Source organism: Zingiber officinale, chromosome 3A (genome assembly GCF_018446385.1).
Source record: "Zingiber officinale cultivar Zhangliang chromosome 3A, Zo_v1.1, whole genome shotgun sequence".
NCBI classification, from domain to species: domain Eukaryota; kingdom Viridiplantae; phylum Streptophyta; class Magnoliopsida; order Zingiberales; family Zingiberaceae; genus Zingiber; species Zingiber officinale.
The window spans coordinates 21,230,903-21,253,367 of NC_055990.1; the positions used below are offsets into that span (position 1 = coordinate 21,230,903).

The 22,465-nt window shown below is 40.0% G+C and overlaps 1 protein-coding gene across 1 annotated transcript in view; it reads left to right on the forward strand.

The window, feature by feature from the left end:
• The first annotated feature begins 474 nt into the window (after window positions 1-474).
• Window positions 475-22,465, forward strand: part of LOC122051365 (protein RETICULATA-RELATED 4, chloroplastic-like) — a 40,634-nt gene continuing 18,643 nt past the window's right edge. The window contains exons 1-2 of the mRNA XM_042612473.1: window positions 475-1,074; window positions 1,901-1,969. Coding sequence (XP_042468407.1) covers window positions 550-1,074; window positions 1,901-1,969 — 594 coding nt within the window. The 5' untranslated portion in view covers window positions 475-549. The remainder of the gene's footprint in view (window positions 1,075-1,900; window positions 1,970-22,465) is intronic.

The following is a 22,465-nucleotide window of genomic DNA, read 5'->3' on the forward strand; positions in this document are numbered from 1 at the left end:
CCTCAGAGGCTGAGACCTCCGGGGCAAAATTGCTAACTTCTCTCCTTTACCTCCCAATCAGAGATCACCGGAATCAACGGATGGAGTCAGAAACGGAGCCGAAGGTGATGAATCAAGGCCGGATCCATCGATGGGCGTAGGGTTTCAGGATTGATGCCGCACGAACAAAACCTGCTCTCTTGTCTTTCTTTTCTCTCGCTGCCTTTTATCCCATTGATGGATCTCCCTCAGTTCTTTGCGCGGGAAACCATACAAACATGAAACAGCCAATGGTCGCGTGACGCGTGTGCAGTAGCCCCACTAAATAGACCGGACCGTATGTCCTCATTCCGCCCCGGTCTAGGACGTCGGTCACCAGTTGAGACGAAGGCCGAAGAGAAACGGGCAAACGGCAGACTTGTCGTGTTGCACGAACGCTTTAAACAACCCTACCAACTCAAAGAGACGGACTATAAATAGCGACCAAGGTTTTCTCCGCCCGCCACAAACCAAACCCGAACGTTCCAACTACTCCTTTCCTCATCTCCGGCTCCGCAGTCCGCCCCGACCATGGCGGCCGCAGCGGCTCCCGGAGGGACGTCCCCCTCAAACCTTCGCTTCCCTTCCCCCAACTCCTTCTCCCTCCGCCCTTTTGCCCCGCCTTCCACCGTCCGCTTCCTTGGCCCCTCGTTACTTCCCCGTCGCCTCCGAATCTCGCTACTCTCCCCCGCCCGTCGCTCCATTGCTGACCGATCCGGCCGCAGCGGAGGCTTCGGGGACGGCGGCAATGGTGGAAGTGGAGGTGGCGGGGGCGACGGAGGGGAGAGCGGCGAATCAGGCAATAACAACCGCAGCGAAGCGTTGCTCGCCCTGGCAAAGGCTGAGCGAGCGCTGGAGAGCCTCCCTAAGGACTTGGCCGCCGCGATCGAGAATGGGAGGATCCCCGGATTGATCGTGCAGCGGTTTTTTGAGCTCGAGAGGTCGTCGGTCTTTCGCTGGCTGCTCCAGTTTGGGGGATTCAAGGAGCGGCTCCTCGCCGACGACCTTTTCTTGGCTAAGCTCGCCATGGAGTGCGGCGTCGGCATCTTCGCCAAGGTGTTTAATTCTATCCTTTGGGAAATCATCCGTGCTCTCGATGTCTGTCCTTTCACAAAATTTGGCCTATGTTATTGTGGATCCGTTCATTGTAATCTGGTGCACTTTTAGTCCTCCCCTCCTCGGTACTCTCAATGACTGTTCTTTTCTAGAAATAGGTACGAATGGGGTTGTCTTTCTCTTCTATTGGACACTGTTCTTTACAATTCTCGTTGATGATGCTTCGATTAATTTCTCTTAGTCATGCTTTTGCCGCTTTCACATTTCATTTTCTCATGATGTAGGTGCTCTACCATTCTTGGATGAATGATTCCTGAGTAGGAAGCAAGAGGAGCTGGGGAGGAAAGTAAAATAAAAATTAATAAAGGAAACGAACTATTTGTGTTCTTTTCCCTGTTCCTGCTCTCTACACTACTATCAAATAGTTATCCCAATGAAGAAACTGTTCTCAATAATAGTTATCTGAATTGGTGGCACAGAATAATATTCCTGCAGGATAACTATTCTCAATCTTTAGAAATTGCTTCCAATACCCCAAGCAGACGCAACACACGTTTGCTTGTTTTTCCCTGCCTAGATTTTAAGCCACACACGCAGTAACTGAATAGGATGATCAGTTTTCTAGCTGAATCTGTAGTTGGTCATTCATATTTGTTTTGACATCGATGTCACTTATTTACTTTCTAGTATTTGCAGCATGCATTCAAGCATCTAATGATTTTTCCTTTCATAGAGACCCCACCATCTTATTCATTTATGCATATCTTAATTTTCAAAGTATCATTGTCTTCCTCTAATCCTGGGAATTGGGATTACTTGTTTTTAGACGGCTGCTGAATGGGAGCGTCGCAGAGAGAACTTTGTGAAGGAATTGGATTTCGTTATCTGTGATGTGGTATGTTTAAAGTCGTGAAGCTTCCTTTATTGTCTATTTAACTAAGTTTGATGTTCAAAGGCTCTGGTACTTGGTCTTTTTTCCCTTTATTTGAGAATGATTCAACTTCTCAGTTATGGTATATTGTACTCACTTTCTTATATGCAATGAGGAAATGGAATAATTGCAATTATAAAGTAGGACAGAACCTAATCAATTCCAAAATGACTAACCACTCGGAAGGGAAATAACCTGTCATATAGGTTCTCGGAGAAAAGAACAGCAATCTTGTAAATTGATAGACAAGAAAATTAATGAAGAATTTGTAAATGAGTGCCCTTTCTATTACTTCCATTTCCTTAAATTAACTACATTCTTTTTCATAGATATGATTATAGAACATAACTAGAGAGTAACCAACTACACAACTAACTACTAAGAAATCAATTGCATAGCTACATACAACCTGCTATTTTTACCCACACTGTAGGTGTAAGTCTCTAGTACTTGACTGTTATGTAGTATGCTCGCAACAATACTTCAGACTTTTGACCACATACTTTAAGTTAGACTGTCTCTGTTGATGCGAGACTGGGAATAGAACAACCCTCAGAACTCAAGGAAAAATAGATCTCCCATCATCGAGAAAGTGGGAGGTTGTTGCAGCAAAGGTGATAACCCTCACTCCGGGGCCCCTCAAGGACTGTCCCACGTGATCTGGAAGAGAGTTAAATCACAGGGGGCTTCATCCAGTATAGCGGCCCTTTGCATGGGGTCAGTTGACCAGCGAGGCATTGCGCACATGCTTGAGATTGACCCCATGACCTATTGCAGTCACACCACATGCATGTACCAATTGTGCCAACGTGTGGGGGCAAGGAAAAGGAAGTGGGAGGTTGTTGATGACACTAGTGGTGGTTGGAAGGGTAATAAAGATGCAGTCTTGAACAGGAAAAGAGAGGCAAGAAGAAGGATTGCACTAATAACTGTTCACATGGTTATGCATATGCTGTTAGAGATAATTTATTATAAGGAAAACAAATATGTATCTCACTGATATCATGTAGAATTCTTACAATACATTTGTCCTTATGGAGTAGACAAACCTCCTAATATAGCAATTTGAGACAAACTCCTTATTATCCCTAAGTACTATATATATATATATATATATATATAATGGAAGTTACAACCAACTTCCTTATTTTATGCATTGCAATACAACTGTTATGCTTTCTTGGTTCTTCTAGAATATGTCTAAATGTTGTTCTTCTTATGTGGCACCATGGGCTAATGATGTGGCATGGAGATCGTTTCTGTTAGAATAAGTAAAAGGGTATTTTAGTCTTTTGGTGTATATCTTCTTTTCTATATAAAGGCCTAACTCGTGGGGTTCCTATGACACGAGATTTTAGGGTTTGCTTTAAACATGGTATCAGAGCCAAAACCCTAATTTCTTTTTTTTTTCTCTACCCCGCGCCGAATTCCTGTTCCCTCGCCCCGCCTCCCTCCCTCTCTGGTTCGCGACATTTCTTCTCTCGCGGCTAGGGTTTGCACGACGGCAGCTCCTTCCTCGTTCTTCTCTCGCGCCGCCTCCCTCCCTCTCTGGTTCGCGACATTTCTTCTCTCGCGGCTAGGGTTTGAGCGACAGTCCTCCAGCGACGGGCCTTTCTCCAGCAGCGAGCGCAGTCTCTTTCTGCCACGCGAGTTTTCCAGCGGCGACGGCCTGCTGTTTCGTGGACGCCAAGCTCAGCCTCGTATCCACCATATCTTCGTCGCTTCTTCCTTGATCTCTTCGTCATCCTCTTCGAGGCTCGCGACCAAGGATTGAGCAGGAACCCCGCCTCTGCGTTCGATTGCGCTGCGCTTCGACCTGATCCCTCGCGGGAGAGGAGCCTCTGCCGTTTTCTGTTGCACAGAACACTTCTTCTCTGCTTTGCTCTGTCATCAGCGGCCAAGAACTTTCTGCTCTACTCTGTCATCAGCAGCCAAGAACTTTCTGCTCTACTCTGTCATCAGCAGCCAAGAACTTTCTGCTCTACTCTGTCATCAGCAGCCAAGAACTTTCTGCTCTACTCTGTCATCAGCAGCCAACAAGCGCCTGACCCCAAAGCCAGATACCTCAATCTTTACCAACCATATTACTGCACCCCTCTCTTCCGAGCAGTTGGATGGTAAAAATTATATCTCTTGGGCATCTCACATTGAACTTTGGCTTGTTGGACAAGGGTATGAGACACATCTCACTCAAACTGAAGAAGATGTTCAAGACGCCGATCGTCCTCTGTGGAAGAAGGTTGACGCTCAGTTGTGTTGTATTATCCGAGCCACCATCCATTCATCTCTTAGGAATGTCTTCCGTACTCACAAAACCTGCAAAGCTGTTTGGACACAAGCTCAACAACTCTTTACAAACACCTCTCGGCGACTCTATCAAGTTTGTGAAGATCTCATGACTATCCTCAACGCCAATCAGATTAAGGATTCAATGTCAACTTATCTGGGTTCAGTTTCTAGCCTTCTTTGTGACTTCAATGAACTGCTCCCACCTGCGGCCGATCCTGTTGAAGAGCTTGAAAATCGGAAGAAATTTTTTATGTCTTTGGCTTTATATGGTCTGCCCACAGATTATTCTTATGTCCGTGACCAGATCCTGGGCAGCCCCACAGAAGCTACCATGGAAAATACCTGGGCGACTCTTCTCCGTGTCCCGGCCAAAGTCTTGACAATGTCTTCTTCTGTTCCTGTCGACTCGTCAGCATTGGTCTCTCGACACAAAGGACCTCCACCTCGCAAGGGTGGCAAAGGACTCCCTTGGTGTGATCATTGCCACCGACCGGGACACACGATTGATAAATGCTGGAGTCTACATGGTCGTCCTCCTCGTGCTGCTCAGATTGTTCAGAGTTCTGTTGCTCCTTCAGCTTCCACTTCACAGTTGACACCTGATTCGACTTCAACACCTTCCTATACTGACTTTCTGAAATGGTTTGAGGATCGACAGGCTTCGGGTTCCACTGCTATCATTGCAGACGCTGGTACTTCCTTTGCTGGCATATCTCGTTCTTCGGGTCCTTGGGTTCTTGATTCGGGGGCCACCGATCATATCACTGGTAATAAATCCCTTTTTTCCTCTCTCACTACTTTTGATAATTTACCAATGGTCACTATGGCCAATGGTTCCCAAACTCAATCCTAGGGTATTGGTATTGTTCATCCTTCTTCATCTCTTTCAATTCATAATGTTCTTTATGTTCTCGGCGCTCCTTTTAATTTATTGTCGATAAGTCAACTTACCCGATCTCTTGATTGTGTCATTTCTTTTACCAACACGTCTGTTTCCTTACAGGACCGGAGTACGGGGAGGATGATTGGCTTCGGATGTGAATCTCATGGCCTCTATCGGCTTCAACAACCCTCTTTTGTTGGTTCGGCGGCGGCATCTCCACTTCTTATTCATGCTTAGTTAGGACATCCAGGTCTTAATAAGTTGAAACAGTTACATCCTAGCCTTTCTCACTTAGAGTCTTTATCTTGTGCGTCGTGTCAATTAGGTAAGCATGTTCATAGTTCTTTTTCTCCTCGTATTGAGAGTCGGGCTATGTCTCCTTTTGCTTTGGTTCATTCTGATATTTGGGGTCCGAGTCGTGTTTCTTCTACAATGGGGTCAAGGTATTTTGTTACTTTTATAGACGATTTTTCCCGTTGTACATGGTTATATCTAATGAAGGATCGTTCAAAATTGTTTTCTATTTTTGAATCCTTTTTCCTTGAAATAAAAACTCAATTTGGTACTTCCCTTCGAACTTTACAAAGTGATAATGCACGCGAGTATTTGTCTACTCAGTTTCTCATGGTGTGCTGCATCGCACGTCTTGCCCTCATACCCCTCAACAGAATGGGGTTGCAGAACGCAAGAATTGTCATCTCCTTGAAACCACTCGGACCCTTCTTCTCCATTCCCATGTCCCTCATCAGTTTTGGGGTGATGCCGTACTTACTGCGTGTTATCTCATCAATCGCATGCCTTCATCCACTCTCCAGGGTAAAATACCTCATCAGGTACTTTATCCACATCAGTCCCTTCATCCTCTACCGCCTCGGGTCTTTGGTTCTATTTGTTTTGTTCATGCTCTTGATCCCGGCATTGACAAACTATCTCCTTGGTCTCATAAGTGTGTCTTTCTTGGGTACCCGCGGTCTCAGAAAGGGTACAAGTGTTATTCCCCTACTCTTCGTCGGTACTTCATCTCTACTGATGTCACATTCTTTGAGTCGGTTTCTTTTTTTGGTCCTTCCGCTTCACAGGTCGAGGTTTCTCCCTCTCCACCAGCACCAGTAACTATCTTTTATCCTCCGGAGGCGCCTCTATCATCTCCAGCGTCTCCTCCTTTGCAGGTTTATCAGCGTCGTCCTCGTTCTGCTTTGCCGCCGACCAACACTGACACTGCTGTGAGCACATCTTTGGAGCCAAGTCCTTCGTCGTTTCCTCCGGTCCCATCTCCTGACTCTGATGTTCCTATTGCACTTCGAAAGGGTATGCGTTCCACTCGTAATCCTTCTCCTCACTATGTTTCTTTGAGCTATCATCGTCTTTCTCCATCCTATTATTATTGTCTGTCTTCCTTGTCGTCTGTTTCTCTTCCAAAGCTGCAAGTGATGTCTTTGCCCATCCAGGATGGAAACAGGCTATGCTTGATGAAATGAGTGTCTTACAGAGCAGTGGGACTTGGCACCTCGCTCCTCTACCTCCAGGGAAGTCAGTGGTTGGTTGTCGATGGGTGTTTACGGTGAAAGTTGGTGTCGACGGCACTGTTGATCGGCTTAAGGCTCGTCTCGTCGCTAAAGGCTATACTCAGGTATTTGGATTGGATTATGGGGACACTTTTTCTCCTGTTGCCAAGATGTCTTCTGTGCGTCTTTTCCTGTCTATTGCTGTAATTCGTCATTGGCCCCTTTATCAGTTGGACATCAAAAATGCATTCTTACATGGTGATCTGCTCGAGGAAGTCTACATGGAGCAACCTCCGTGTTTTGTTGCTCAGGGGGAGTCTTCTGGTCTTGTATGTCGCTTGCGGAAATCTTTATATGGTCTTAAGCAGTCACCCAGAGCATGGTTCAGTAGATTTAGTACCATAATTCAGCAGTTTGGCATGACTCGAAGCGAGGCTGATCATTCTGTTTTTTATCGCCACTCATCTACTGGTTGCATCTATGTAGTGGTTTATGTTGATAATATTGTCATCACAGGTAATGATCATCTTGGAATTTCACAAGTAAAACAACATCTTTTCAAATATTTCCAGACAAAAGATCTCGGCAAACTCAAATATTTTTTAGGGATAGAAGTGGCACAGTCTAAAGATAGGATCATTATATCCCAAAGGAAGTATGCAATGGATATCCTGGAAGAAACAGGAATGTTAAACTCAAAGACAGTCGACAATCTCATGGATCCTAATGTCAAGCTCCTACCAAATCAGGGGGAGCCTCTTTCAGATCCTGAACGGTATAGGCGATTGGTAGGGAAACTAAGCTACCTTACTGTCACTCGTCCGGATATCTCATTTGCAGTGAGTGTAGTAAGTCAGTTTCTTAGCTCTCCATGCAAAGAACATTGGGATGCAGTAACTCGCATTGTTCGGTATATCAGGGGTGCACCAGGAAAGGGTTTTTTATATGAAGACAAAGGACATACTCAAGTCGTAGGGTATTCTAATGCAGATTGGGCAGGATCTCCCTCTGATAGAAGGTCCACTTCTGGATTTTGTATATTTGTCGGAGGTAACCTTATTTCTTGGAAAAGCAAAAAACAGAATGTTGTGGCAAGATCCAGTGCAGAGGCAGAATATCGAGCTATGACTATTGCTAGTCAAGAACTTATATAGTTAAAACAGTTGCTTCAGGAACTAAGATTTGGAGAGGTTACACAAATGTCACTCATATGTGACAATCAAGCCACTATGCATATTGCCTCAAATCTAGTCTTCCACGAGAGAACAAAGCATATTGAAGTTGACTGTCACTTTGTCAGAGAGAAAGTCATATCTGGAGAAATATCTACTAGCTTTGTCAACTCAAATGATCAGCTAGCAGATATATTCACTAAATCACTTAGAGGTCCCCGGATTGACTACATATGTAACAAGCTTGGTGTATATAATCTATATTCTCAAGCTTGAGGGGGAGTGTTAGAATAAGTAAAAGGGTATTTTAGTCTTTTGGTGTATATCTTCTTTTCTATATAAAGGCCTAACTTGTGGGGTTTCTATGACACGAGATTTTAGGTTTTGCTTTAAACAGTTTCAATACCCCCTCCTTCAAAAGACGCCTTGTCCTCAAGGAGGAATGAGGGAATTTGTGCAGCAAGTAAATCATAATTTTCCCAACTAGCTTCTTCAAGACTACTATCCAGCCATTGGATTAAGAGTTCTAAAGAGGGACACTTGCCTTCATTAATCCAGAGATGATTCAATACAGTGGCAGGTGTCAGTAACATCTCCCATTCGGAATTGATAGGAAGCGATGGTGTGTGCGAAGTGTTATGTTGTCCATAAGCACGACGTAGGAAAGAAACATGGAAAACTGGATGCACTTTGGAGGAATGTGGAAGAGCAAGCTTATATGCAACTGGTCTAACTTTTTTAGTGATAGTATCGACCCAAAGAATCATGGTGACAACTTTTCATACCTTTGCTTGGCTAAGGAACACTGTCTATAAGGTTGGAGACGTAAGAAAACCAAATCATCAACTTGAAATTGGAGATCACGTTTTTTGGAATTGGCGTGTGACCTTATATGAGATTGAGCTTTGAGAAGATTGTCCTTTAATGTGCGTAGCATAGCATCCTGTGTTATTAACTGGTCTTCAAGATTAGCAATATTAGTTTTGTTGGTTGCTACTCGGAAAACCTATAGGTTCCACTGTACAAAAATTTTGTACAAAGGTCTGAACCTTTCCTAGCTACCATGTGTTCTTTTAAATTAAATTTTGGATCGCCTGCGGAACTTAACACGTTTGATCCAAAACTTAATCTATTTGTTCTTTTAGGTTTTGACTTGGATCTCCTGCGGAACTTTACACGTTCGACCCAAGTCTCCTTAAGTTATTAATTCCATTAAATATTAATTTCCATAATTGGTTCCCAGTACTGACGTGGCGAGGCACATGACCTTCTTGGATATGGGAGCAACCACCATCGACTAGACAAAACCTTTTATAGAAAGCTAATATTTAATTTCCTAAAATAACTTTAGGTTAACCGAAAAGAACAATCAAATCACAAGGATAAATAAAACAAAAGAACACAACATCGAAAAACATATTCGAAATACTAGAACGTATGCCTCTTGTATTTGGTATTATTTCCATAAATAACTAGTATGATGCGGAAATAAAAATTACTAGTTATACCTTGTAGAAAAACCTCTTGATCTTCTACCGTATTCCTCTTCTAACCTCGGACGTTGTGTGGGCAACGATCTACCGAGATGAGAAACCACCAACCACCTTCTTCTCCTCCAAGCAAGGTTCGGCCACAAAAGGAAAGCTTTACCAAGGAGAAAAACTAAAATACTAACCAAGCTCCAAGAGATGCTAGCTTTCTCTCCTTCTTCTTCTTCTTCTCCAAGTAGTATCCGGCCACCACAAGAGCTCCAAGGAAGGGAGAGAGGTTCGGCCACCACAAGAGGAAGAGAGGGAGAGGATGACCGGCCACACCAAGGAACAAAAGAGGGAGAGAAAATAAATAGAGGTTGTGTCTCTTGAAGGCACCCCTACCCCTTCTTTTATATTCCTTGGCCTAGGCAAATTAGGAAATTTATTTACAATAAAATTTTCTTAATTTCCTTGACATGATTTATTTGAGAAAAATAAAATAAAATTTCCCAAATAAACTCTAATGGCCGGCCACATCAAGAGGAAGCAAATTGGACAAGTTTCAATCAACAATTAAAACTTTCCTTATTTGTTTCCGGAAATTTTAAAAATAAAATTTCTCTTCAAAAAATCTCTTCATGGTTAATAAAAAGAAATTTCCATAATTTTAATTTTACAACATGTGAATAATTTTTAAAGAGAAAATAAAACATCTCTCCAATCTATAAATAAGGAAAGAGATCTAATCTCTTTCTTTAATCTTTTGTAGATCTTTTACAAGAGAGATATTTTAATTTTAATTCTCTTTAAATTATATCTTCCACATAATAATAAAAATTAAAATTAAATTTCTTTTTTAATTTAATTTGCCGCCCTACTAGCTTGGGTTCAAGCTAGGGCCGGCCACCCAATTTTATACCTAGGTCCCTATGTAAGTAGTTGGTGGGTATTGGGTGGGTATAGAAGGTGGGTATAGGTAAGCATCCCGTGTTCGCCCCGAACACACAACTTAATTTTATCAATGATAATTCATTCCACTAGAGAACTATCATTGAACTACCGCACCAATCCCAAATTACATTTTTGGGCTCCTTCTTATTATGAATGTGTTAGTCTCCCTGTGTTTAAGATATCGAATGTCCATTAATTAAGTGAATTACTGACAACTCATTTAATTAATATCTAAGTCTAAGAGTAGTACCACTCAACCTTATTATCATGTCGGACTAAGTCCACCTGCAGGGTTTAACATGACAATCTTTATGAGCTCCTCTTGAGGACATTCTCAACCTAGTATCTCTAGGACACAGTTTCCTTCTATAATCAACAACACACACTATTAGTGATACCATTTCCCAACTTATCGGGCTTATTGATTTATCGAACTAAATCTCACCCATTGATAAATTAAAGAAATAAATATCAAATATATGTGCTTGTTATTATATTAGGATTAAGAGCACACACTTCCATAATAACCGAGGTCTTTGTTTCTTTATAAAGTCAGTATAAAAGAAATGACCTCAAATGATCCTACTCAATACACTCTGAGTGTACTAGTGTAATTATACAGTCAAGATAAACTGATACCTAATTACACTACGACCTTCTAATGGTTTGTTCCTTTCCATTTTGGTCGTGAGCTACTGTTTATAATTTATAAGGTACTGATAATATCATCTTCTGTATGTGACACCACATACTATATTATCTACAATATAAATTAATTGAACAACTACAACTAAATGTAGAAAATTTGACCAAATGTGATTCTTTATTCATAATGAATGTTTACAAAGCTTAGGCTTTCAGTATAAACTCCAACAAGTTTCACCATAAATGTAAGATTGCAGATGCGGAGGATCTCTTCTAACCTCGGACGTTGTGTGGGCAACGATCTACCGAGATGAGAAACCACCAACCACCTTCTTCTCCTCCAAGCAAGGTTCGGCCACAAAAGGAAAGCTTTACCAAGGAGAAAAACCAAAATACTAACCAAGCTCCAAGAGATGCTAGCTTTCTCTCCTTCTTCTTCTTCTTCTCCAAGTAGTATCCGGCCACCACAAGAGCTCCAAGGAAGGGAGAGAGGTTCGGCCACCACAAGAGGAAGAGAGGGAGAGGATGACCGGCCACACCAAGGAACAAAAGAGGGAGAGAAAATAAATAGAGGTTGTGTCTCTTGAAGGCACCCCTACCCCTTCTTTTATATTCCTTGGCCTAGGCAAATTAGGAAATTTATTTACAATAAAATTTCCTTAATTTCCTTGACATGATTTATTTGAGAAAAATAAAATAAAATTTCCCAAATAAACTCTAATGGCCGGCCACATCAAGAGGAAGCAAATTGGACAAGTTTCAATCAACAATTAAAACTTTCCTTATTTGTTTCCGGAAATTTTAAAAATAAAATTTCTCTTCAAAAAATCTCTTCATGGTTAATAAAAAGAAATTTCCATAATTTTAATTTTACAACATGTGAATAATTTTTAAAGAGAAAATAAAACATCTCTCCAATCTATAAATAAGGAAAGAGATCTAATCTCTTTCTTTAATCTTTAGATCTTTTACAAGAGAGATGTTTTAATTTTAATTCTCTTTAAATTATATCTTCCACATAATAATAAAAATTAAAATTAAATTTCTTTTTTAATTTAATTTGGCCGGCCCTACTAGCTTGGGTTCAAGCTAGGGCCGGCCACCCAATTTTATACCTAGGCCGGCCCCTATTGGGTGGGTATAGAAGGTGGGTATAGGTGGGTATAGAACTCTATAAATAAGAGGCTACGATAGGGACCGAGAGGAGGAATTGGTTTTGGTCTCCCGATAAAATTAAGCATCCCGTGTTCGCCCCGAACACACAACTTAATTTTATCAATGATAATTCATTCCACTAGAGAACTATCATTGAACTACCGCACCAATCCCAAATTACATTTTTGGGCTCCTTCTTATTATGAATGTGTTAGTCTCCCTGTGTTTAAGATATCGAATGTCCATTAATTAAGTGAATTACTGACAACTCATTTAATTAATATCTAAGTCTAAGAGTAGTACCACTCAACCTTATTATCATGTCGGACTAAGTCCACCTGCAGGGTTTAACATGACAATCTTTATGAGCTCCTCTTGAGGACATTCTCAACCTAGTATCTCTAGGACACAGTTTCCTTCTATAATCAACAACACACACTATTAGTGATACCATTTCCCAACTTATCGGGCTTATTGATTTATCGAACTAAATCTCACCCATTGATAAATTAAAGAAATAAATATCAAATATATGTGCTTGTTATTATATTAGGATTAAGAGCACACACTTCCATAATAACCGAGGTCTTTGTTTCTTTATAAAGTCAGTATAAAAGAAACGACCTCAAATGGTCCTACTCAATACACTCTGAGTGTACTAGTGTAATTATACAGTCAAGATAAACTGATACCTAATTACACTACGACCTTCTAATGGTTTGTTCCTTTCCATTTTGGTCGTGAGCTACTGTTTATAATTTATAAGGTACTGATAATATCATCTTCTGTATGTGACACCACATACTATATTATCTACAATATAAATTAATTGAACAACTACAACTAAATGTAGAAAATTTGACCAAATGTGATTCTTTATTCATAATGAATGTTTACAAAGCTTAGGCTTTCAGTATAAACTCCAACAAGTTTCACCATAAATGTAAGATTGCAGATGCGGAGGATCTCTGCCATAAACAATGTGAAAATAAGAAGTGCCAGATGAACTATGGAATCCAGTATTATATGAATATGCTGCCCAAGATAAAAAATTGAACCAAGAATGCAAAAATAGTGTAGATAAGTTTCAAAGCAGCGATTCACAACCTTGGTTTGTTCATCAGTTTGTGAATGGTAAGCAGAACTCATACGGAGTTGAGTGTAACTAAGCTTAAACAGTTCTTCCCAAAAAGCACCGAGGAAGATCACATCTCTATTAGACACAATAGACTTAGGAATCCCATGGGGACGAGCAATATCCTTGCTGAATAGGTGAGCAACAGATTTGGCAGTAAAGGGGTGAGATAATGGAACAAAATGGGCATATTTGCTCAATCTATCAACAACAACCAGAATAGTATCATAACCCCTTAGTTCGGCAGATTAGCAATAAAGTCTAATGAAATATCCTCCCAAATTCGGCCAGGTATGGGTAGTGGTTGTAGCAAACCTGCGAGAGCTAAAGCTTGATATTTAGACCGTTGGTAGACTAAACAATTTTGAATCCAGGCCTTAACATCATGCTTCATGCATGGCCAATAAAAACTTTGTGATAGGCGATACATAGTCTTGAGATAGCCTCCATGACTAGCAGTGAAAGTGTCATGAGATTCAACCAATAATTTTTGCCGTAGAGAAGACTGCTCAGAGATGACAAGCTTGTTTTTGTAGCAGAGTAAGTGATAAATGATAGAAAAATCTGGATGTATCTTTGTATCAGAGGGAATATCTGTTATTAGTGTATGCGTATAAGGATCCTATAATAATGTCTGCTGCATCTCCAGAAAATCCAAAGGGAAAAGAATGACCATTGACAAGAAGTCAACATGTTGAGGTAGGCATGATAAAGCATCAGATCCTGTATTTTTTGCACCTTTTTTGTAAATGATGGAGAAATCAAACGACAACAATTTCAAGAGAAATTGCTGTTGCTTGTTTGTTGTAAGATATTGATCAAGCAAAAACTTGAGACTACAATGATTAGAAGTGACAAAGAAATGTCGACCCAACAGGTAATGCTTCCATTTTTATAATGCCAATACCAATGCCAATAACTCACGGTCCATGTTTGGAAAAGATAAACCTTTGCTGGAATAAGAAATAGGATGTCCATGTTTGGAAAGAATGGTGCCTATACCTTCTAATGATGCATCACATTCAACATTAAATGTTGCATCAAAATCAGGTAGATGAAGAACTGGAGCAGATGTAAGGGCATGTTTCAGTGTTTGAAATGCTAGAGTAGCAGCTGAATGTCATGTGAAGTTTTTCTTCTTGTGAGATCAGTTAAAGGTTTGGCAATCAAACCATAGTTCTTGATGAATCGCCGGTAATAACCTGTAAGGCCAAGAAAACCACGTAGTTCCTTCACAGAATTTGGTAGAGGCCAATGATAAATAGCTTGTAGTTTATCCGAATCCATCTCTACACCCTTGCATGAGATAGTATGGCCTAAGAAGGATAGTTGTGGTTAATGACATAGTCATTTGGACTTTTGAATATAAAAGTGATTGTCCCGCAAGAGTTGGAAAGCGATGGACAGATGTTGTTGGTGTTGTTCAGTGTCAACACTATACACTAAGATGTCGTCAAAGAAAACCAAGATAAACTTATGTAAATAAGGCTGAAATAACTCATTCATTACTGCTTGAAATGCATTTGTAAGACCAAAGGGCATGACAATAAACTCGTAATGTCCTGAATGAGTCCGGAATATAATTTTGAATATATCAACAGGGTGCATTCAAATCTGATGATAGCTAGAGTGCAAGTCGATCTTGGAAAACATGGTGGCACCATGTAATTCATCTAATAATTCATCTATGTGTAAGTACCTCGTAGAGGTTTTGATGTGATCAACCAAGTCAAGTTAGGTCCTATTGTTATTTTGATGCCTTGTGTCTAAGTGTGTAGGAACTTAGGAGCACATGAAGTCGAGCGAAAGACGCAGCTAGCGAGAAGGATGACATGGGAGAGAGTCGACGGACTCAGTGCGTCCTAGGGACGAGGCGCTGCGGAAGAGTACGCTGGCGGATGAGAAGCCTGAGCAGAAGATTGCTCGAGAAGACCGGAAAATGGGTTTGAGTGAGCCCTATTCCGGATGACCGAAATCATCTAAGTAGCGGAGCCGGAACGAGAGAAACTGGACAGTCAACAGACTTTTGACTGTCCAGCCCAATTCGTGTGCCCCGATCTTGCGCCCTGGTTGAGCTTGTTCAGCCTGGTCCGAGTGGTCCAGGCGCTCGAACCATAAAGTTTATCTTTTGTCGAGTTGTCGTGATCCGTTGCTTCGTGGATAAAATTTTATCCATCCTCAGGCACCCGGAAACCTTCCAGGCGATTGGATCAGCGCTATAAATACAACCCTAATTTCAGTAGTTAAATAACAACACTTATAATCAATTTCTCTTTCTGGTCTACTACTGTGTGAGTTGTCAACGTTATAAGAGGCTGCTTCGTCCTAAAGAGATCTTCATAGTGAGTTTCATTTGCCTTGGATTAACAATCCTCTGATTGCAAACCAAGTAAATCTTTTTTGTCCTCTTTCTTTTAATTAATTAGCTTCTTAATTCTTTTTGTACAAGTGTTTGTTTTAATCAAGCTATAAGATCGAGAAAGGTTTGAGTTTGCATTTTTAGGGCTATTCACCCCCCTTAACCGACCGCCAGGGGCCAACAATTGGTATCAGAGTGAGGATGCTTCAGAAGGACTAACCGTTAACCGAAGCAAAGAAATCGATGGCCAGACCAAGCCTTATCCCGCCAAAGTTCGAGGGAGAGTTCGCCGTCGAATGGAGGTATTCCTAAAAATCGATTTTGAAATTCTTTTAATAATTAAGTACAGTTTTGTAGTTCCCAAAGATTAGCAAGGTGTAGAGAAAGAAGAGTACCTCTGGATGAAGGAGCAAAGCGATTTCGTAGCCAACAGTTGAGCGAAATATTACCTATTAAGTGTATTACTGCCTCAAGAAGTAAATCGCATGGGAAGTTACATATCGGCAAAGGATCTTTGGGAGAAGTTCCTGGAACTCCACGAAGGAACATTTGAAGCGAAGCTTGCACAACGGGACATTCTTCAGAGTAAGCTAACGAACATCCATCTAGAAAAGGTGAGAAGGTAGCCCAACTATACGCAAAGATCAAGGAGTTGATCATTAGACTGGTCAACCTCGGCGAAACGGTAAGCAACCGGGACTCGGTACGCTATGCACTCAATGCTTTTCCCAGAACTCCAAAATGAACTTCGATCATAGACGTCTACTACATCTCGAAGGACCTAGAGGTAAGTACCCTAGAGGAACTTTTTTCGACTTTGGAATTACATGAAACTCGATGTGCATGTACAACAAAAGAGTTAAGCCCGACACTAAAAGTTATCAAAAAAGATGAACCTGAGTTAGACTCAGATCTGGAAGGAGACCAAGAAGCTTACATGGTAAGGAAATTTAGAAAAATTTCAGATCTAATAAATTTAAAGAAATGTAGAACCGAAAAAATCCAAGAAATAGAAGAAAAGTTCTATTTACCAGTGTCAAAAAGAATGACACATAAAGGAGGATTGCCTGGAACTCAAAAAGGAAAAAGACAAGAAGCCCAAGTAAAACAAGCACAAGAATCTCAAGGCCACTTAGGACGAAAACTCGTCATCCGAGTCAGAAATAGAAGCATACGCCGGACTAGCACTGATGGCTAGTCACGAAGAACAAAGCACCTCAGAAGCCAACATCGATGAAGGGGGAGCTATTTTAGACGAATACAACGAAGCAGGGGGAGAATCAAGCTTTAGATCTGACATGGTAAATGAAGTATGCCTTTTACCACCTGATCAATTGTATTTCGATATTAAATCAATGGTAAAATCAATGTGCAAATTAAAAACAAAAAATGAAAATTTTAAAAAAGGAGAATTTAGAAATAAAAAGAATTTTAGCAAAATCTTGCTTAATAGAAGATCTTGAAAAATTGAAAATGCTAATTTAAAGGATCAAATAGAAAATTTTAAAAATTCTACATGTTCAAATTTTAGATATTCTTAAGGATTAAATTAGTATTACAAATTTTACAAGGATCAAATCAGAAAAGTAACAAAAACATACATTTCTAGAAAATACTTGATCAATTCAGTAGGAAGGAACATATATTAGGTTCCAAAGTCATGCTTAGTTTAATTTGTGCATATTTCTAATTTTAATTTTAATTTGATTTGATATTTACCTTTTAATTGCCTAATGTGCTAAACTAAATTTCTTCGTACAATTTCTGTTCAAAATTAATTAGGTATTAATTTTTCCAAAAAAGAATATTTCATTTCCCATTTGTAGAAAAAATTTTAAAATTTTTTTACTGTTGTATTATTTTTTATGATTTATTTTTCAAATATTATAGTTTTCAATTTAAAAATATTTCGCAGAGTTATTTTTACAAAATTTATTTTTCGGTAAAAACTTATAATATTCTCTGTCCAACAAAATATTTTCGAAATATTTTGGCTAATATTTAATTTTCTATGAATTATTTATCCGAATCCTAATTTTTAATATTAAAAATTCTTGAACACTTAATTTTTGAATATTTAATTTTTCTGCAAAAATACTTACTCTACTACATTTTCAAAAAATTTCTCAAGAATTTTCGAACCTCAAATTTATTTTTAAGCACTTTTAAGAAAAAATCATCTTTCTGTAGTAAATAATTTATTACTACTTAAATTGATTTTATTTTCTCGTGAAAATTTTATTACTACTTTGGATATGTTTGCTTAACATTTATAAAAATTCTCAGAATTTTTCAACAAATAAAATAATTTTAAAAAAATTTTTTGTTGAAAATTACTTTTTCAACAAATAATAACTTAAGTATTAGTCACTGTCTGTGTCTTCCTTGGACTTTAATTTAATTTAGCAACACCCTTATTTTTAATGTGATCAAAGAGAGAGAGTTAGAAGTTAAATTTAAGGGGGAGGTGCATTTTTCAAATATTTATATCTAATCTTTTAAACTTGCATAGTAATTTAATTTAATATCTTGTCTTACCCTAACTTAACTTGGGTTGATCCACATCAAAATGGGGGAGATTGTAAGTACCCCGTAGAGGTTTTGATGTAATCAACCAAGTTAAGTTAGATCCTGTTATTATTTTGATGCCTTGTGTCTTAAGTGTGCAAGAATTTAGGAGCACAGAAAGTCGAACGAAAGGCATAGCTAGTGAGAAGGACGACATGGGAGAGAGTCGACGGGCTCGGTGCGTCCGAGGGACGAGGCGCTGCGGAAGAGTACACTGACGAACTAGAAGGAGGCGCGTAGTGTTTCCGAGGGACGAGAAGCTGGAACGGAAGATTGCTCGAGAAGGTCAAAAAATGAGTTCGGGTGAGCCCTATTCCGAATGGCCGAAATCACCCAAGCGAGCGGAGCCGGAACAGGAGAAACTAGATAGTCAACAGACTGTTGAGTGTCCAACCCAGTCCGGGCGCCCTGGGTTCGCGCCCTGGTCGAGCTTGTTCAACCCGGTTTGGATGCTCGGACCACAAAGTTTATCTTTTGCCGAGCTATCGTGATTCGTTGCATCATGGATAAAATTTTATCCACCTCCAGGCGTCTGGATTAGCGCTATAAATATAGCCTTGATTTCAGTAGTTAAATAACAACACTTGTAATCAATTTCTCTTTCTGGTCTACTGTGTGTGAGTTGTCAACGTTGTAAGAGGATACTCCGTCCTAAGAAAATTTTGAGCTTCATTTACCTTGGATTAGCAATCTTCTTATTGCAAACCAAGTAAATCTTTTCTGGCTTCTTTCTTTTAATTATTTAGCTTCTTAAATCTTTTTGTACAAGTGCTTGTTTTAATCAAGCTATAAGATCGAGAAAGGTTTGACTTTGCATTTTCAGGGCTATTTACCTCCCTTCTAAGCCAGCCGCTAGGGGCCCAACACTATGTTGGTGATTGGATATTTATCAGGGATAGTAATTTGATTAAGGCGCCTATAATCCATACACATGCACTAAGATTGATCTTTCTTCTGCACTAAAAGTACGGAACTTACAAACGGACTAGTACTTGGCCGTATAAATCCTAATTTCAATAATTTGGCCACCCGTGTTTCACTTTCCTTTTTTTGAGAATGAGGATAATGGTATAGTCTAAAGTTTGGTATTATAGCCAATGGTATTAACGGGATAGAATGTGAGTGGTGTCTAAAGGGCGGAAGCGCCTTAGGTTCATGAAACATAGCCTCAAATCGACCTAATAAGTAGTCGACTGGAGATGTTGTAACCCGTGGTTTGGCAGGAGTATTGGCAGGGTGTGCTTTAGTTGTTGTAATCAGTTGCGTGACAAATTCTGCAGGTTGCTCCTTAGCCAAATATTGGAATGTAGCTTCTAAATAAGATGGTATTGTCACCCCTGAAGTTTGTACTATTTGCCCTCTACATGGAAAATAAAAAATGTCTCATTCCAATTTGCTTGTAGAGTATTTAAGCTAACCATTTTATTCCCAATACGAGATTTGCACCTCCAACCGAGAAAGTATTGTAATCTTGGAGAACACTCAAGCTCGGTAACTGCACTTTAACTGCCTTACAAATTTTGCTGCAACATATGATTTCTCCATTACCAATCTACACACCAAATGTAGGCATTGATTGTATCAGCAATCGAAGGTCATCAACTAACTTGTCAGATATGAAATTATGCATGGAACCGTTATCAATGAGGATTATCATTGGACGACCATAGAGAGTTCCTTGTACTTTCATTGTAGTGTCGAAAGTGTTGTTACCCCAAGGTTGTTTTGATGTGATCAAACAAGTTAGGTTAGGTCCTGTTGTGTTTAACCCTGTGTCTAAGTGTGCAGGAGCTTAGGAGCACAGGAAGTCGAGCAAAAGACGCAGCTAGCGAGAAGGACGGCAAGGGAGAAAGCCGACGGGCTCGGTGCGTCTGAGGGACGAGGTGTTGCGGAAGAGTATGGGGGCGGACGAGAATGAGGTGCGCGGTGTTTCCGAGGGACGAGAAGCCGGAGCAGAAGGTTGCTCGAGAAGGCCGCAAGTTGGGTTCGGGTGAGCCCTATTCCGAATGGCCGAAATCACCCAAGCAAGCGGAGGCGGACCGGAAGACCCGAACCAAGGCAAGCAGCACAAGAGTAGAGGGCCCAGACCGGAAAAAGTCAACATTGTTGACTTTAAGGATCCGGGTGCTCAGAATGCAATATTATCCATATCGCAATTGACCACGATCCGTTGCGAAGGGGATAAAGTTTTATCCCCTTCCAGGCGCCTGGAACCCTTCCAAGTGCCCCGACCAAGACTATAAATACAGCCTTGGTCCAAGAAGCTAAATAGAACAAGCAATTCTTGATACAACACTTGTGAGCTTTTCTGTTTTGTTTAGGTTCTTCCTTTCTGAGCCTTCACTGCTGTAAAGAGGCTTCTCCGTCTGAAGGAGAAATTAGTGCGCATCATTTCCTTGGATTAACAACCTTCTTGGTTGTAACCAAATAAAACTCTCTGAGTCTTTATCTTTCAGTTTCTTTTATTTATCGTTTATGCAAGTGTTCTTTTAAAGTCCGAGAAGGGTTCGTTTGTTTTGATTTTGTGCAGGGTATTCAACCTCCCTTTTAGCCAGCCAACGGGTCCTAACAAGTGGTATTAGAGCCAGGATGTTTCAGGAGAACTAACTGTCAATTGAAGCACCAAATCAATGGCCAGACCGAGCATATACCCACCGAAGTTCGAGAGGGAGTTCTCTAGCTGGAAAAAGCGAATGCAGGTATTCTTTAAAACTGACTTTGAATTACTTTTAATAATGAAATTCGATTTTGTAGCACCCGAGGGTAAGGAAGAATACCAGTGGACGAAGAAAGAGCAGGCCGACTACGTGGCAAACGATAAAGCAGAATTCCATCTGCTGAGCGTCCTTCCGCCACAAGAAGTCAACCGGATCGGTACCTACAACTCAGCAAAGGAGCTTTAGGAAAAATTCCTTGAGTTACACGAAGGGACGCCCGAAGCCAAGCTCGCAAGACGGGACCTACTTCGCAACCAATTCACCAATCCACGATTTGAGGAAGACGAAACGATTGCACACCTTCACTCGAGGATTAAGGAGCTCATCACTGGACTTTCGAATCTCGGAGAAAAGGTAAGTAACTGAGATTCGCTAAGGTACACTTTTAATGCATTCTCTAGAAATACAAAATGGGCATCACTAGTTGATGCCTTCTATATCTCTAAGGACTTAGAATCTATTACCTTAGAAGAATTATTTTCAACTTTTGAAGTGTATGAATCGAGATGTGCAAGTACTAAGGAGCCGAAGCACAACATCGCCTTCAAGACAACGAGAGACGAACATAAGTCAGAATCCTTTCTCGACGACGAAGAAATGGTAATGATTGTAAGGCGTTTTAAAAAATTATTTAAATCAAGAAAAACTAACCATTCGCAGGGTAGAAAGAAAAGGACAATCAGATGCTACCACTGCAACGAAGAAGGGCACGTTAAGGACAATTGCCCTAAGCTAATCAACAAGGATAAGGACAAAAGAAAGAAGCCTGTCCAAACGAACAAGTACAAAACTTTAAAGGCGACGTGGGATGAAACGTTGTCCGAATCGGAAGTTGAGGCTTTCTCCGGGCTTACGTTGATGGTAAGTCATCAAGACGAACACGAAGAAAGCTCTTCTGAAATGAGCATCGATGAAGGGGGAGTGACATTGGAAGAAAGCAACAATTCAGGCGGAGCCACAGACAACGAGATCGACAAGGTAAGTCGGTACGATCTCTTCCTCCCGATAAAATGTTTAAATTCTTAAATTATTATCTAAAGATTGTTGCAAATTAAAAAAATAAATTAAAGAATTAAAAGTAATTCTAGCAAAATCTTGTCCATTAGAAGATTTTGATAAATTAAAGCTAGAAAATGACAATTTACAAAAAGAAATATAAAACTTGAAAAATCATACATGCACATATAGTACAAGTTTTAGAAGATATATTTTGAACTGGTATTTTAAATATCACAAAGGACAAATTAAGAAAATTTTAAAAAAATATGTTCGTTGGAACCTATATTGGGTTCCAAAGTCTTGTTTAACTTGAGCTTTAATTGACTTAGCGCTTTTAGCGAGAAAATTAGACATTTAATTTCCTTATGCGGCTTTGTTTAGAAAGTGGTTGTTGCTCCAATAATCAAGAAGACCTAGTATCTCGCCATAGCCTGTAAGCCAAGTATTGAAATAAAATGTTTAATTAACTAACTGATAAAGCATTTAACTGTAAAATAATGATTTAATAGTTAATTATTTTCTTAATTTAGAAAATATTCTTCTACTTAGAAAATTTTTACTTGGAAATTGACTTAAAGTTTTTTTAAGTATCAACTTTAGTTTACATAAA